We start from the raw sequence: 16,751 nt of genomic DNA, 5'->3' as shown, positions 1-16,751 counted from the left end.
TCAAATTTTCTTGGTTTTTTTCTAGATTGTCATCTTTGTCTTTTCCTGTATAAGCACTAGTAGGATGACAGAGCAGCATTAATCCATACATTTATGCACATCTTTTACCCAAAGGAAATTCCAGAGGAAACCACTAAATCTTGCAGAGGGGTCATTCATGTCTGTATACGAAGAGTACTGTTGTCTACAACTGCAAAACAGAGCAGTTGTTTATGCATAGCAACAGGATAACGAGTGGTTTGCTCTGATCGAGCACAAGGTCTCACAGATTGCTGAGCTGTTCCCTCTTTGGTAGATAGTGTAGATTGAAGCAGTCAGAAAAGCTTGGCATTATTGTCTGTGAAGCGTCAGGAAAGACTATTGACTTATTATGTGGTGCACTCTTCCTTCAGCAGAGTGGCTGCAGTGAATCCAATGGCTGGTAACATCCTGCACTACACTGCATGGCAATGTGTCAGTGGTGAATCTTGGGCCAAAGGCAGTACCAAAAACCATGGGGTAGAACTCCATAACGAGCTAATTAGTTGTTTGCTGCCCTTTGCACTTTTGAAAATAATTTCTGTTGATTTTTAAAACATTTTCTACAAAAACAGCATGCAGTTAAAACACAGTACTTTAATGTGATGGCTAGAAACTGATCTATCTATACAGGTTTCTATTAAATTTGACGAAATGGTAAAAGATGAGGGGAACTGGTTAAAAAAATACTCAGTTGTCTACATACCTCATAGGATTTACTGTGATTTTACTGCAAAGTAACACAGCTACCTTGTCTGTTATACCTAAAAACCTGAAAATATGTATTTTGTGTCTGTTGCCAAGTTCACAATTTACTTACTAGACTGTAACATAGTTGCAAATTATTACAGATTTAATCTCTGCATTAATTTGGTACAATACCATTCTAGCTCAGGTTAGAGCAAAAAAATGATAATTGGTACGTGGATACAGATTAGAGTTTAATATCCCATGCAGCTGTTTACATCTGCTTAATTAAGCAGCACTGACTTCACATTAGCATTGCTATGATACCATAAATACACACTAGAGAAAAAGGTACAATCATGTTAGCCACCCTCTTAATGTCAAATCAATGCAAGATAGGTACTTTTTATTTCAGTGTTGTTTTTTAATGGGAAAAAAAAAAGTCTTAATGTTTAAGGAGAATCCTCAGGTCTGATACATTTGGTTTTGGTACAAGTGCCAGGATTTTATAAAAAGACTATGCTCCTGTAGGCAGACAGTTTAAGCACTAAATGAAGAGCTCTAATGGAAACCACTAACTTAAATATAGTTGGAAGTCACCGCGTAATGTTGCTTTTGAAGCCTTTACAAGAGCATCACAGTCATTTTGTACAGTAATGGAAGGTAAGTAAATACCCATCTAGAAGAATGCAGTGCTGTTTTAACACTGATGAAGTTCTAACGCTCCTACTATGTGGCATAAACTCTTTGTTTCGTGTATTTACCAGCAGCTCTGGCACAGAGCTGCTTGTTTTGCTTCTTGATTAAGGATCCCCTGAAGTAACGCAGATGTGCCTAAGTGGGTATTTTGAGAGGTCTGTCCAATCAGGACAGGCCTTGGATTTTAACACAACATATCAATATAACAGAAAAATTGTACTTCGGTCAGAACTATCGAAGTCTGTTAACCATCAGCATAAGAACACAACCTCAGTTGGTGCCATTTTTAATGATTAGAAATAATACATTGTAAAACAAAAAGTGAAAAAATTCCAGCGTGATACTTATAAACAAAGAACAAATAGAAAACAAAAAAGCTTCAGTTTTGCCTGATTTATAGTATTTATAATACAACAGATCATTAGTCTGAGGTAATACCAGTAATAACTTTTTAGTCCTTTGAGGACTGCTCAAAAATTAAGAACAGTGACAGCAATGCATGTTATGTTAAAAGTGAGACTTGATTATTAAATCAAGCAAATCCCTTACCCTTTTTAGTTAGGGATCTGTGGTTGCAAGTATAAAATTGGAAATAAGTCTATACAGTAGGAACTACAGAACGTTCGAGTCCTGCGTGGCACATCATTAGCCCCTGTCAGTACTTAGAGTACAGCTGATTATGTAAAAATCAGACATTTCAACAGAGAAAAAAACTTTGTTCCAGAATAGCCCTTAAGAAATTTAGAATACTGTTAGTTTGCATAAAATAGCCAAACAAAAGATGAATTCAGAAGTCCAAATTTTGGCATGAGGTAAAACCATGTGCATTTATTTCATCTGCATTTTAGAATTAGTAAGCATAAAATTAAATATGTTGACTGTAATGAATTCAGTCATACAAGTGCAAGTCTTCAGCTAGAACGTATTTTATGGCAGTTTATTTAAAAAATGTACCAGTAAATCATAAAAGAGGGATCATGTCCATTTAACGTTTATTGAAGTATACAGGAGGTTTTCTTTAGAATCAAATATGAGCATGAATATATGGCCAAACGTAAAATCTATCAAATTCAGTGAAAATTTTCTGACTTTAAATAGTAGCTGTAAGAATGACCAATATATATTCTTTGTTACAACCGCCCTCACTCTACAAGTAAAAAAAAATAATAAACATTCAGTAAACATTCTTTCCTAAGGTAGTTTCCCTTATATATCAGTGATTTATCCATTTCTTGTATACATAACTTTTTAAACATACCAATCAGTGGTTCTCACAATTGAAAAATAAAAGCACAAAAAAGTTTACACTCTTGTACAGGTAAATAAAAGATCATCTTGAATTAAACTGTATATCCTTAAGGGCATAGTATAGTTTCAATTTCATTACCTATTACATAATTAGCTTCTTACATACAAATATCGACATATTTGGCTTGTGCTTCAAAGCCTTTGTGTCTAGAAAGTCCATGTCAATGCAACTCATAACTTGAAATCAGTGGGGATATCTTTACTGCTGCTGGGTTTAACCTGTTCGTGCAACATAGTCTCTTCTGAACTTGTTGTGGCACTGCATTTTTCTGTGGAGTCGTCAGTGTCGGGATCCAATCCTTCAGGACAGGGAAGTTTTAGAAGTTCTTCCCGCAACTGAGCTGTATGACGCTGAATATACAAAAAGAAGTCATACAGACTTTAAGGTCACAGTTAAAACATTATTTTTCACAATGTTAGAGAACATAAGGCAAAAAAAAGGAGTAAACATTGTACTGTTTCAATGACTGGATACATTTTTCCCCTGTATTTACGGATTGGTACTTTCCTTGTAGTGACAGAATAATTAGCAAATGCTGCTAGGGACAAATTAAAGGCAGTAAACAGAACTGCAGCAAACAGGTGCATCAATATAAATGCTATGCTATTTGTTTTGCAGTTGAGTTGTATCTGTGTTCTGTGATGACAGCAGAAACTGGCTTGGACTAGGTAGCTCATAGAGTCAAAACATAAATTTATACAGAGTTCATGGTCTTGATGAGATCTGGCAGAGACAGATACACAGAGATTTGTATAGCGATCATAGTAACTAACAGTAACTTCATTTTGACGACCAGTCACATGGAAAGAATGAAAGTCTAGCAACAGAAAAATGAAGTCTTTGATTTTTTTTTTCTTCTCCTCAGGGGAAGAAAAAAAAAAAAGGTCTGTTGTCTGTGTGGACATAAAATACACAAATGACAGTACTTGGCTAGGAAGGAAGAAAACATTATAATGGTTATAACTGTTGATAAAAGTTTAACACAGGGTAAAACTAATTGTAATGGACCAGAGTTTAATAACTGTGCTTGTCTATTCAAAAAGCTTGTTTTCTGGCAAGGAATTGGTTGTAGTACAACTTTCTCATAAACACCCACCCACCTTAAGAGAGAACAAAATAAACTCTCTCTATCTTACATAAGTATTTACAGAAAAATAGGCAGGACAGGCACTAAAGGAAAATCTGATTTGTAGAAAAAAAAATACTGAGAAAGTGGAGCACACATATACTTTCTCTCTTGCCAGCTGGGAAATTTAGGTTTGTTTACATGTTTTAAAGTTGCTGGGGGTTTCTATTATTGTTGTTATAAAACTCAGCTGCTGAGCAATTTCATTGCCATTTGTCATCTTTGGATTAAAGAACATAAAATTATAAAAGCGAGTCTCACCTTCAGAGCTGCTGCATGATGGGACATAGTCCTGCCTACCCGTTTGTCACTGCTGTACTGCTGTATGTCTGCTATCCACTCCTCACACTGAGCCATGATCTCCACTCTTTTCAAGTAAAAATGTTTGTGGATGACCTGCAAGAAAATAGTCCAAATGAAAGAACAGAGTGTTCATTGTTTTCTAAGAACCATATCCTTTAACAATACAAAATTTGCAAGAGCCCTATAAGTGTAACTGGATATAAGGGGGGAAAAAAAAAATCAGTATGAGGATAATTCAGCATTGAAGCAGGTTGCAGATAAATTGTGGAATTTCTGTCCTTGGAGGTTTCCAAGACTAAACTGGAAAAGCCCTGAGGAACCTGGTCTGAATGCAGCTGATCCTGTTTTGAGGAGGAGGATGGCCTGGACGTCTCTTCCAGTCTGTATGAATCTACGATTTATGTGCCGTCTGCCATTTCAGTATTCACTTGTGTTATCTGGGTGAAGGGTAAATGAGTGCCAGAAATACAGTATTACACCAGGGAAAGAAAAAGCAATAGCAGGACATGAGACACATTCTTCAGTTCAAAGATATCTTACTATGCAGCCACTATGTATGGACGTTTATGTTTGCACAGGGGCAGGGTTACACAGATGCAGTATCAAGGCTTTTATTGTTGGCTTCACAGTCCTATTTTATTAAAGGAGCACAGGCAGGAAGTATAAGCACCGTGCCTTCCCTGTCACCAACCACTTGCTGCCTGAACAGAAAACAGATAAGCAGAAACGGTGTCAACAGTATGGGCATAGGAACATAACATGCTGCTGCAGAGAGAAGAAGGATCGTACCAGCTGCTATGGAAGAGGTACAACCACAGTTACATGCCCGAGGCAGAGGCAGCATCTCTGGAGACAACCAGAATTCCCAGGCAATAGTAGTTGAGCTGCCCACAGTTTGGGTGGGAGCCAGTATTTGATCGCATTGTAATTTTGGTATTTCTGTACAGATTTGAGTTTAAAAAAAACCAACCAATCGATCCTCAGACAAAGTTGTGAAACTCCGCTTAGTGTTGGCTTTGTCTTAAACAGTTTTCTAAAACTCTGCCTGGTGAAAGAAACAATAAAATCAAAGAAATTTTATTGAGCACACAGAGTTCTTGGCAATATTGCAACATAATTGACAAAATCATCTTTCCCTCTAGAGGTTAGAGAATATAGGTATCTGTCTAAAGAAAAACTGCATATTGAAAGCATAACTGACTTAAATTCTGGATGCATTCCTTATATCCATAATGGAGCTTGGAAGAACTCCCACAGATCTAAACTGGCAGTTTAGATCTCCTGAGCCTACCTGTCACTTAAGACACCGAAAGGAAGACAGCTCAGATTTGTGAAGACAAAAGATCTTAGGAGCTGAAGGATGTATGTTCGTTCTTAGACCTAAGTTTTCAGGATGCCTTTGCATTTATGTTACTGAGTGATCATCATTGTTAAGGTTCCTAACTCAACCCTACAAAAACCCTAGAGATCTTAACAACAAGCTAGTCTCTCAGAGAAGTGCTCAGATAATCTGTGCTAGAGACGCATTTTCATTTGGATGGGGATGCAGACGGAATCTAGCATTCTTCCAAAATTCAGCTGTTCCATCAGAGAAAAAATGTAATGCTTTCCAGTGCATAATTCCCATTTTTGGGTACGTGAAGAAAGATACATGCCACTTTAAGTAATGATAGGGAATATGCGTTGAGAGAAGCAGAAAGGGAGTTCTCACGTTGCACAAGTTGATAAGGCGCTGGGTAGGACCCCAAGCTTAAGCTAGTATGATTGTGTTTCTAACACAGAAGCAAGCTATCTTAGCCTCAAACCTCTCCTTACAGAAGCAGGCTATTGTAGCTTCAAACTTCTCAGAATCTTGAGGATTTCATCATACTGTCCTCAAGACCTCAACATACGGAAAAACAGAAAATTGTATCTTGGGAAATGAGGAAAACTACAGTTACCTAAACCAGAACGAAACAATTTGGATGCAAAGCTTTTAAGTGTTAGCCAGTTCTCTTCCGTGCAGCAAAACTCTTGTCTGTTCACAGGTAACAGAAGGGAGTTTCAGATGTTCAAGATACCTCTGCAAACTGCTGTCTACCTCTTAATGCTACTTCTCATTCACATGTGTGTGTGTGGCTTAGCTTAACTCAGTCCTAGCTACACACCTCATTTAGAAAGCTAGTAGTTGTATTGTTTTCAACATCTGCCTTCTGGTAACGATGTGCTATGCGTAAGTCGTCTGTTCTCAGGAAATGACTGGTTTTCCACTGAAACACCACCATTTGGATCCACCTTATAACTTTACCTTCCTGAAGAGGGGCAGGATGCCAACTTACAAGCTGCCTTTTTCATACAAGTAGTAAAAAAGCTTAGCTGCAGAGTAAGCACAACATTGCCGACATTCTTTTGAAAAGTGCAGTAACAGCAAACTGGGATTCATTTACCAAATACCGTAATATTGCATATCCTTCATTTCTGTATATGTGAAAAGAAAGATGGAGCATTATGGTCAGGGAGCCCACCGCCTTCTGATACCTTCAATTAATTTAAACTTACTGTAATTTGAGAACCTTTTTGCAAAAGTGAAATTGTTACGTTTAGCTAGAAAAAAGGACCTATTAGCAGAGGTTATTTGATTATGTGTCACGATATTATCTTTATCACAGTCTTCAACTTATTGAGTAAAACATTTAAGAGGTAGTTTTGAATAACCACCATGCTTTTCTTCATTAATTCAAGACACCAGAGTACACAGCACATCCTCTTCCACCTGCATGTGGATAAAATATTTAACTCCTGTCTCGCAGGTGAAGTGTCTATGGTTTCTTGTTCCATAAGACACAGTAATTTTAATGGAAAAAGGTTTTTGCATTCCAAAGGATGTTTTTACACACAGCAAGGAAGGGATGGGAGACTACCCTCTCACTCAGATGCCACACGTAGCAATGTGCATAATCCTAAAATAATTCTGCTTTTTCAGCATTTTAGTACACAGACAGTTGAAAGCATAGGTGATGCTACAAGATGGTTCCACACCTCAATTTAGAAGTGGCAACAGTTTTAGTAGTTCAGAGTAAAATGTGTTTTTCTCTTAAGTATTTGCTGGTAGTACCATGAGATGACTCATGTTTGATGAACCATTTCACATTAATATTCATACAGATTTTCTTACTTAGTGTATCTTCAGCTCTTTTTTCCTTGAATCCTTTGCCATGTATGTTCAAGTCCCTGAGATCTAACTGACCTGCTTTGAGAAAGGAGTTGGACTAGGGACATTGAGAGAAGCCCCTAACAACTAAATTATTCTATGACACGATGGGTGAGTTAGTCTATTTTCAGGAATGTAAACAAATTAAGCAATTTGACTTCTTTCAGTAAGTTTTTTTAAGACAGTGTAAATGCATGAAGGTTAGTATTGCTTTTATCAGCATCCAGACAGCTGCTTTCAAAGGCATATATTTCTAGTTTAGCACAGATGCTTTGTGGATCCTTCCATAAATAATACACAGTTTGGAAGCTGTTGTGAGGTATTTTTCCAATCTGCCTTGTTTTGGTGTATATCCAAGGTGTTTCCTAATACTTGCTTCAAATTCATGTTTCTGGGAAAAATACTTACTGTTAGCTTTGCTGACTAACAAACACTGAGTGTCCATTTGTAGGGCTGATCAATAGTTTTCACATGGAATATAAAACGTACCACCGGCATTAAGAATGAGCCAAGCTGTATGAACCATGTTTTATCAAACTGTGCACCAACCCTCCTTACAGGTCAGTCCCAATTTGTGTGCATTCCCCTTTCCCAGAAAAGAACCTGTGAAGTCAGGTGCATCCTTAGTCACGTCAGTCTCTGGAGTCAGTTGCCCCAGGGAATAAAGAGAAGGCTAAAATGGACATCTCCTGCATGATGTTTCCAAATATTTGCATTATTCTCAACACTCAAACAAGATAAATAAATAAACAAGATATTTACTGTGTTTCAGAAAACCTACCTCCTTAAAACATGGCGATGGATTTCTGATTTGTTCAAGCATTGCCCACTTGACTGTTGCCTGTCGTATATTTCCATCATATTCTCTGGAGCTCTGGGTACCACTCGGAGTACCTCTTGATCGTTCATAACCTGGTTCATTAAAATATGGTTCGGCTACCAGTATTAGGGATTGGACAGACACTAACACCTGTTAAGAGAAGAAACTAAATATTAAAATTGTGCCGCCTACTTGTTTCTACAAATATACAGAGTTTTGCTTACCTTATATACAAAACCACTTCTATGGCAAAGTACTGCCATTTGTAATACAGGCTACCTGCAAGTAGGGAATTGCAAGTTCACGCTTTCAAACCGAAACCATTACTACACATGAAAAACTTAAGTCCTACAACTGTATTTAGCTTAAACACTGAGAAAATGACAAATTTAAGTTAAAAAATAGCAAAAATATGAATAGAAGTAAAATAAAATGTTTAAAGGAAGAGATGTCTGATTGCGCCCTTTTGTGAAATAAAGTGTATTTGTCAAGTTCTCAGTCAACAAGTCTTGAACTTTTCCTGTGGCTGAGCTTACTAATTCTTCTGATTCTGAACTAGATGGAAAAGGAACAAGGGAGGTGAAATGCAAACCACTGAAATTCATCTTGGTATACACGCTCTGCCATTTTTTCTTTCACATGCATTCAATTGATTAGGTACGTTTTTAGCCCTTTAGTTTCAGGTTTTACATATAACGCTGTGTGTCATATACCATTAAAACAAAACCTCAGTATTTCTCTTGAGATAGGGAAAATAAGTTTTCAGTACTGTATCAACAAAGCACCAACTATTCAGTGATATGTTTTTTGAAAAAAATGAAAAAAATGAAAAAAATGAGTTTTCCCCCTTCCGATTTTATTATCAAGTACATGTGGGAATAGAGGCTTACATACATACAAGGCATTTAACTATATGCCCAAGTATTCATAATATAAAACAAAAAATTAAACAGATACATAGGGCACTTAGGAATCCAAATGTATATGCATTGCATATTCATGATTTGATGGCTTGCTAACTTTTCCAGTATTAGAATGTTTGGCCCTGTCAACTTGTTGTACTTAATCAAAACTATGTTACATGCAAAAACATTCTTATATAGGTAGAAAAACATCACTGAAGTTTTTTTTAATTCATTTTAAATGAAGGATAGGTTTTTCTTACAAGTCCAGCAAGAACGTTAGGGATTACAATTCTGTGACACAAACCTAGTTCCAGAACTGTAAAGAATTCAAAAAAGGTGATTTGAACACTTACATTTCCTCAAGTACGGAAAAACTGATGATACATTACATGCCTAAGAATGGCATTTCCAGCACCTGGCATACTTAGGGTGCATGACATCCACTGTAGTAGATGAAAAATGTCAGGGCAGCTGTTTCTAGAACTGACTCTCCTCCCAGCCTAGATACAATTTAAAGCTTGGAGCCATCCCCTAATTTAGCAGCCCAGTTTGTGAATTTGGATATGGATGACAACAGTCGTTCTTTTCCTTGGAACATGCAGAACGTACAGCTTACATCAGATAGATACCGTGTCAGAGACAATTCAAGACTTTGGTTCTTTCACGGGGCAGTGCGCCAACAACTAGGTAGCTGTGCTCCGTGCCTAAGTGTGGCATTCTCTCAAAGTTTCTCTTGTAGCAACGCCAGTGCAAAAGCATTCCAGCTTTCCATACTCTCTGTGATGTGTACTCACTCTGTAGACACAACGCCAAACCAGTAACTTGTATCAAAGCAACAGCCCAAGAATCACTGGAATGACCCAGGTTAACCTCAGTCCCACCATCACTTCACAGAAACACACCCTTATCCCTTTTGGTGCCGTGACACTTGGTGTCACAGCTGCCGTGACAGCTGTGTAGTTGCTGTGCTTTAACTATAGCACAGAAGGGCAATCTAGGGCAGCTAAGTCTTTATCCTAATGGATAGGGCAGGTGGCTGTGCAGTGGGAAATGTGAACTAGCATCCTCCTTTGGGCTAAGAAGGAAAATTAAACCATTTTTTCTGTTTCCCAGGCAGGTGCTGCAGCTAGCTGCTGTTACACGGTATAGTGTGCACCACCACGTTGTCTCCCATGCTGCCATGCATTCAACTAGAAGCAGCCATGGCTATTTTGTGTTACACTTAAAAATTAAAATATGGACAAATGCATTAAAATATACAGAATGTGCCTCGCAAATCAGGTTCCAGCAAGAAAATAGCCCCTTGTGACACTAAAAAAGGCAGAATATTAATGCAAATGTCCTAAGCCAAGGTAGAGTATTTCAGGTCCAACGCTTCAGGTACCTAAGGTATTTTGGTGATCCGTGGCCTTTACAAGTGTCTGGAAGTAGCTGGGTTTTGCTTTTTCTAATTTTATATTTTAGAGATTTTTTTTTTTTTTTTAATAGCTCTGGTAGAGAAATTTGACACTACACAGCATTGTACTTTCTTGTCCTTAATAACCAGTTGTTACTTTCAATTACAATTGTAATGAATGAGAAACTCTAAACTGATCTTCCAGTTTCATTTGGGTTATAAAAGTTAATTTCTTAAGTATTTTGGGTGGTCTGACAATAGTTTTGTCTTTGAGCCAGAAAAAACATGTACTGCTTAATTCTTTCCAAGCAATCTATTTAGTCCTACAGCTGTTTTCCATTTAAAAGCTGCAAAGTATTCTTCTCCCAGTATGGGGGGGACTTTTTCCAAGAGCTTTCTTACTATTTTCAAAATGATACCCTAAAAAACTTTAAAATTTGAAACTTAAATGCTGCATAAGATTTCTAACATTTCTAATCAAATCTAACATTTTAATTGAAGAAAAATGACTTTAGTGAAAATAAGACTTCATAATACTTGCACCTTTCTACACTGATTTTATTAGTTATAGTCCAAAATTTCAGTTCATCTCTTGATTAAGAAGATGTATCTTGGGAAAGTGACACTATGTAAGGAACTACAACTTAGATCTCTGAATCATAATTGTCCCTTGAAGGGAGAGGGAACATTAATATCTCCAAGGATAGAAGTTCCACAGTCTCTCTTGGACACTTGTCCTGGTGTTTGATCACCCTCATAGTGAAAAAGTTTTTCCTAACATTTAACCAAAACTTCCCATGTCCCATCTTGTGTCAGTTGGTAGTTGTCCTAGTGCTCTGCGTCTTTAAGAGGTGTCTGGCTCCATCTTCTCTATACCTTCCCCATTTAGGTATTGAAGACAGCAGTAAGATCTCTTTGCCTTTGGTCCAGCTGCTTTTTCACCCACTTATAATGCGCATCTCACCGATTTGGCTACAAGGGTGCTACGGGAGACTGAATCAGCGGTCTTGCTGAAGTCGAAGTAAGCTACATCCATTGCTCTCCCTTTGTGCGCAGCCAGTCACCTCACTGTGGAAGGCAAGCAGGTTAGGTGCTATTTGCACCTAACCCCAGCAGATCCACGTTGGCTGTTCTCAGTCACTTTCTTGTCTTCCATGTACTTGAAAATAGCTTCCAGGAGGATTTGCTCCATAATCTTCCTAAGGATTCAGGTCTTGCTGACCAGCCTGCAGCTCCTCAGATCCTCCTTCTTGCCCGACTTGAAACTGGGTGTGAGATTTGCCAGGAAGCTCCCTTGATGGTTCTGACCTTTCAAAGATGAGAGCTAGTGGCTTTGCAATGACATTGGCTGGCTCCCTCAGCACCCTGATGCATGAGATTTGGTTCCATGAACCTGTGGGTCCAATCAGCTTGAATACTGTTTCCTCTACTGTGGGTAATTCCTCATTCTCACAGACCTTCCTAGTGAGTGCACAGGGACATGGGAAAGCAGCAGACCTTCCCCCTAAAGAGTGAGGCAGAGATGACCTCTGCCTTTTCTATGTCCTTGTCAGTCGGTTCCCTGCCCCACTGAGCAGCAGGAAAGCCTAAGGAAAATGTGTTCTTTTGCTGCCAACATACTTATAAGAAGCCCTTCTTGTTGCTTTTTATATCCCTTGCCATTTTCAACACCAGCTGAGCTTTGGTTTTCCTAATTTCTCTCCTGAACGCTTGGCCAATGTCTTTATTTCTAATGAGTAGCCCATCCCCTCCTTCCACCTTCTGTGTACTTTCTTTTTGCAGTTGAGCAGAGGCAGGAGTTCCCTGTTTACCCATGCTGGCTTTCTGCCACTCTTGCTTGACTTCCACACACTGGAATAGACCATTCTTGAATTTTTAGGAGACTAGTCAACCAAGACTGGTCTCCAAGGCCAATTCCTGTACAAGCTGAAATCTGTTCTGCTGAAGGCCAGGGTTGTTAATTCTACTATGCTGAAACAGAAACTGTACAGTCTTTTAGGATTTGAAACAGAAAATGTACCTTGTGCTACATAATAATTACTCCAAGGAAGGAATAAATTCAGAAAGCGCCACAGGAAACAAGCCATTGCAAGCTTTACTTTTATTTAATGTACGTGCTTATTAGTCAGTGCATTTCTGTGACATAAAGCTGAAAATTATGAGGACTGTATGTCCTAATAAATTCTGGTCTAATTTAACACTAATTGTTATTGAACACAGTATACCTACACTTGAACTCCCTTCAGCTTTATTCCTCTATTCAGCTTACTTGTAGACTTTGGAGGAGTACCTTTGCAGTTCTGACTAGTATACTTCACTTTCTCATCTCTCACAACGTGGAGCCTGCTTTGTCTTCACCATAAATAGCTTGTGATAGAGAGTTCCAGGAGGTGACGCCATCTTCCAGTCTTTTTTTTTTTTTTTTAAATAAAATATTTGAAATCACTCAAGCAAAGTCCAGGCAGTGCAGGAATGAGCTGCACACATGAGCAGCCACTCTTCAAGACAAGCCCAATAGAAATATTGGTTGGAAAGAGCACTCTGAAGAACTTGTCTACTCTACAGTGTTTCTTTTCTAGACTTTTGTCTTATTTACGAAAATTCTGGTTTAAAAGCAGTAGAAAGAGAATCCTTAGGACTGACAGACCACTTACTACTGCTAAATGACATCTAGTGAAGAGAAAGAAGAAATGCTTACCTGCAAAAAACTTGATGTTTGGGGATTCCATTTCTCTTCTGGCCTCCCATGCCATGTGTTAAGTATGCTTAAACACACCTGAAAAGGTGACATTATTAATACCACAGAGAAATATTATGATGAAATTGTTCTGCTTGGTCAGAACAAAATGTTGGCATTACATTTACATTTTTTTGGACAAACTTTTGTATAACTGCATTCTAAAAAGACAAATTTGTTTCCTATGAAACTAATTTGAAATGAAAGCAGATAAGCAAGAACAGCATGTTAATAAATGAATAAAGTAAGGTAGATTACTTTTCTTCAGGGAAAACCTGTGGATTCTACTGGCTCAAAAAATGAATGAATCATGAATACTACCTGATTCCTTACCTTCCTCTTTAAATACTGTTCTAACACTTATTGTTGTGGGTTTTAAAGACACCCATTTTGCTTAAGCATGTGAAAGGTGGTTTCTGTCACACAGACTATCAAGGAATTGAAAATATTCGTTAACTTTTATGACTGATCTGGGCTTTAGGGAAGTCTATGGAGTCTTGAACCTTATCACAAAATGGAACAATCAAAGATAGGGAACACAAAGAGACAAAATAAACAGAAGAAATTTAAAGGCGAGTATTTGCTAGGACTTAATGTACGTTGGGCAAAGAAAAAAGGAGATAAAGTCTCCAGTATCAATTATATTCTGTGTCCATGTTAAGAGAAAACCCTGTGTCTAGTACTGGAAACAAGTATTATAGCTTGTGAAAACAGGGAGCATGGGGAACCCATGAATGACAGTGGAATAAGGGAAAAATGTTAGCCTATGGATTAAATGTTTACACAAAAGAAAAAAGCTGAAGGAGCGCCACAGTACTACAGCCGAAGCTATTCTGTGGGTCTGTGCTTCAGTGGAGACATACACATAGCCACCTCTATAGCTCTGCAGAGAATGTAATGTGTGCTTATTTTTAATATAAAAAGAAGCTGCATCTCCCTGATATGCACTTGACTTTTTGTTAGCTTTGTGGAGCCTTTAGAATGAGCCACAACTTACCAAGGAGATGGGGGGAGGGATGGGGGAAAGCTTGTTTGTTTTAACTTTTAATATTAATTTCCAAAAGCTTTATTATTTTTTGAGAAAACTGTCATCAAGTCCATATTTTAGAGTTACTTTTTTTTTAATAAAGGATACCAAGGTTAAGGAAAGTCTTTATCTTCCCTCAAGAAAAAGCACTTTTGCATGGAAAAAGAGAGACAGAGCACTTGGCAAACACATTCAGTTGCAGCTGATATGAAGCATACTTTGTCCATGGAAAGGATCCTGGGTATTTCAGCTAGCCAAAACAGATTTCTGCCTGGTTAATTTAGCAAAGAAGATGGAAAAGAACATTTTTCTAGGTCAAGATTACTTGCTTTTTGGTTCAATCCAGCTCATAAAGGCTTTAAAAAATCTCCAAGACTATTCAGAAAGGAGATAATTCCCATTTGAAACCGTTAAATCACTCTTCATTTCAGTCTGAAGACCAGTTTTAACCAAACAGTATGTTAGAGGTGGCTGATCATGTGATTGCAAAAAGAAAAAAAAGTCTCATCCGGTTCACTTCCTTGTTACACCTATACACAAGAACAAAGTTGCCCTACCTTGCCATCATTGTAGAGGTTTGGATTAAATCTCACACTGTGGCCTCCAGTTGTTTCCAGATTCACAAGTGGAGGGGAATTGGGATAGTCTTGTGGAAAATATACATCAAATTCAAAGCAACCATTTGCGTAAGGGGTGTCTGCAGGACCAGTAATGAGAACCTACCATGTAAAAAAAAAAAAAATAAGACAGTTTTCAAAAAATCCCTTATATTTGTCACACAGTTGAAATTTTTATAAGTTATATGAAGCATTTTATTTCCACATGCTACTTATCAGAAAATACTGTTAGAGATCATAATCATATGCAGGCTGTCAGTCTGTTCATTTTGATACTCTGGGTAAGTGAAGTCCTCTGCTAATGTTCATTTCTCCAGATTACAAACGGAAAGCAAAACAGAAGGAGCTAAAACTCTACCCCCTGTTGGATGCTATTAATAGAATTTTTCTTCAAACTTCAGGTCCAGAGATATTCAATGTACTTCTCCATACCTAGTGCTTTTAATCGACTTAAATGGTCGTATGCAAAGATACACTTTGATGATAATGGAGTAACAAAATTAAATTTTTCCCTTCGGAATAGCTGAAGAAGAATGAACCTTGTTCTGCGAAGTGTCCTTGGCTAACAGAGCACTCCTGGGGTAGATGGACTCTCCCTGCCCCCCGCCAAGTTATTGAGAAATCAGGTTCAGACTCTAAACTACTACTACTTATGTTAAAGTTTGGACAGCAATTAAAGTACACATGAAATACTTCTGTTTTTTCTTAAGATTTATGGCACCTTCTTAAACATTTATATGCCAAGCTGAAAGAGGGAAATAAAAATAACTTTGCTTCTTTACCTTCATAATGTCAAGCCGCTCCTCATCACAACGTACAAAAACGCTGGATGAAGATGAGAGAGGCAGCGATGTTGAAAGAGTCACAGCTTCTTGAGCAAGACGTCGGGCTCTGGCAGCACTGTTGGCGTCACTTGCATTTTTTACCTGAGACATGTAGTGGTAATTTACTTTAAAAACCAATTTTCCGTCATCATCTTCAGAAACCATTTCAAATGTATCTGGAAGAGAAGAAAATTTTAATGCATCAGGAAAACAGTGATGCTAATAATGGATTAGTCTTGGATAAAGATTCTGAGTATTAAAATCAGGAAAGTTTAATTTGCATTGGACTAATGCAAAAAATACGTATTTTTTGAGTTAACCATGATCACAGAAAACAAAGCATTAACAGCCCTGGGTCGAATTAATTTCTGCAGCAAATTTACAAGCTTTCATGTGCAACTTGTCAAACGTACACCATTTCTGATTTGGAAAGCTACCAGCTACTCCAGACCAGGAATATAATGATACTTATGAATACATAATAATGCTAATAAGGGAATCGGTGTGAAGCAGAGTGCCAACAGTATTTACTTGTGTGGTGGCTGCAATGTTATTAAAGAATCATAAAAAAATCACAGTGAAGCTAGTTTTCTTTAATCACTTATTACGCAAAATCTGCAGCACGGCTGCCAGGGTGAAAAGCTACCATTACAAACTTTCCTACCTCCTATTCTTGGCATACACTCCACAAACATTCATGAGGCAAATCCCTTACAAATACAACAGCAATGTGATTGCAAATGCTGTCACTGCAACTCAGAAAATACTCATAGAACATGTTTTTGCCGTAATTTTGTAGCTCTTTTTGGATGAGATACTATTTGTTCTTTATGAATTTTTTTTAACACGTTCCCTTTATGGCCAAAAAAAGCACCGATCCCCATCACATTTTCCAAATGCAACATATTGCACTCCATGAAAGGACACAATGAAGTTTACTACAGTTTCATTTTAAAAAACACATTTTGATCTGAATTCTATTCCGTTTAAAAAATAAAAGCTACATTAACAAACAAATATATACAAACAAATAAAAGTCATAGATGAACTTTTTAAAAAAAATCTACTAACATTTCAATATAATTTGAGGACT

General features: G+C 37.6%; 1 protein-coding gene across 8 annotated transcripts in view; it reads right to left on the bottom strand.

Moving 5' to 3' along the window:
• Positions 1-980: 980 nt before the first annotated feature.
• Positions 981-16,751, bottom strand: part of BIRC6 (baculoviral IAP repeat containing 6) — a 190,681-nt gene continuing 174,910 nt past the window's right edge. For 7 of the 8 annotated variants that reach the window (XM_075496108.1, XM_075496112.1, XM_075496115.1 and 4 more), the window contains 6 exons: positions 15,617-15,834; positions 14,775-14,936; positions 13,152-13,229; positions 8,114-8,302; positions 4,101-4,235; positions 981-3,063 (listed from right to left, as the gene is read on the bottom strand). In XM_075496108.1, coding sequence (XP_075352223.1) covers positions 2,884-3,063; positions 4,101-4,235; positions 8,114-8,302; positions 13,152-13,229; positions 14,775-14,936; positions 15,617-15,834 — 962 coding nt within the window. In that variant the 3' untranslated portion in view covers positions 981-2,883. The remainder of the gene's footprint in view (positions 3,064-4,100; positions 4,236-8,113; positions 8,303-13,151; positions 13,230-14,774; positions 14,937-15,616; positions 15,835-16,751) is intronic. The other variant, XM_075496116.1, reaches the window with a different exon arrangement.

The sequence above is a fragment of the Mycteria americana genome, chromosome 3 (genome assembly GCF_035582795.1).
Source record: "Mycteria americana isolate JAX WOST 10 ecotype Jacksonville Zoo and Gardens chromosome 3, USCA_MyAme_1.0, whole genome shotgun sequence".
NCBI classification, from domain to species: domain Eukaryota; kingdom Metazoa; phylum Chordata; class Aves; order Ciconiiformes; family Ciconiidae; genus Mycteria; species Mycteria americana.
Note: the sequence above shows the minus strand (reverse complement) of the source record. Positions and strands in the feature narration are given on the sequence as shown.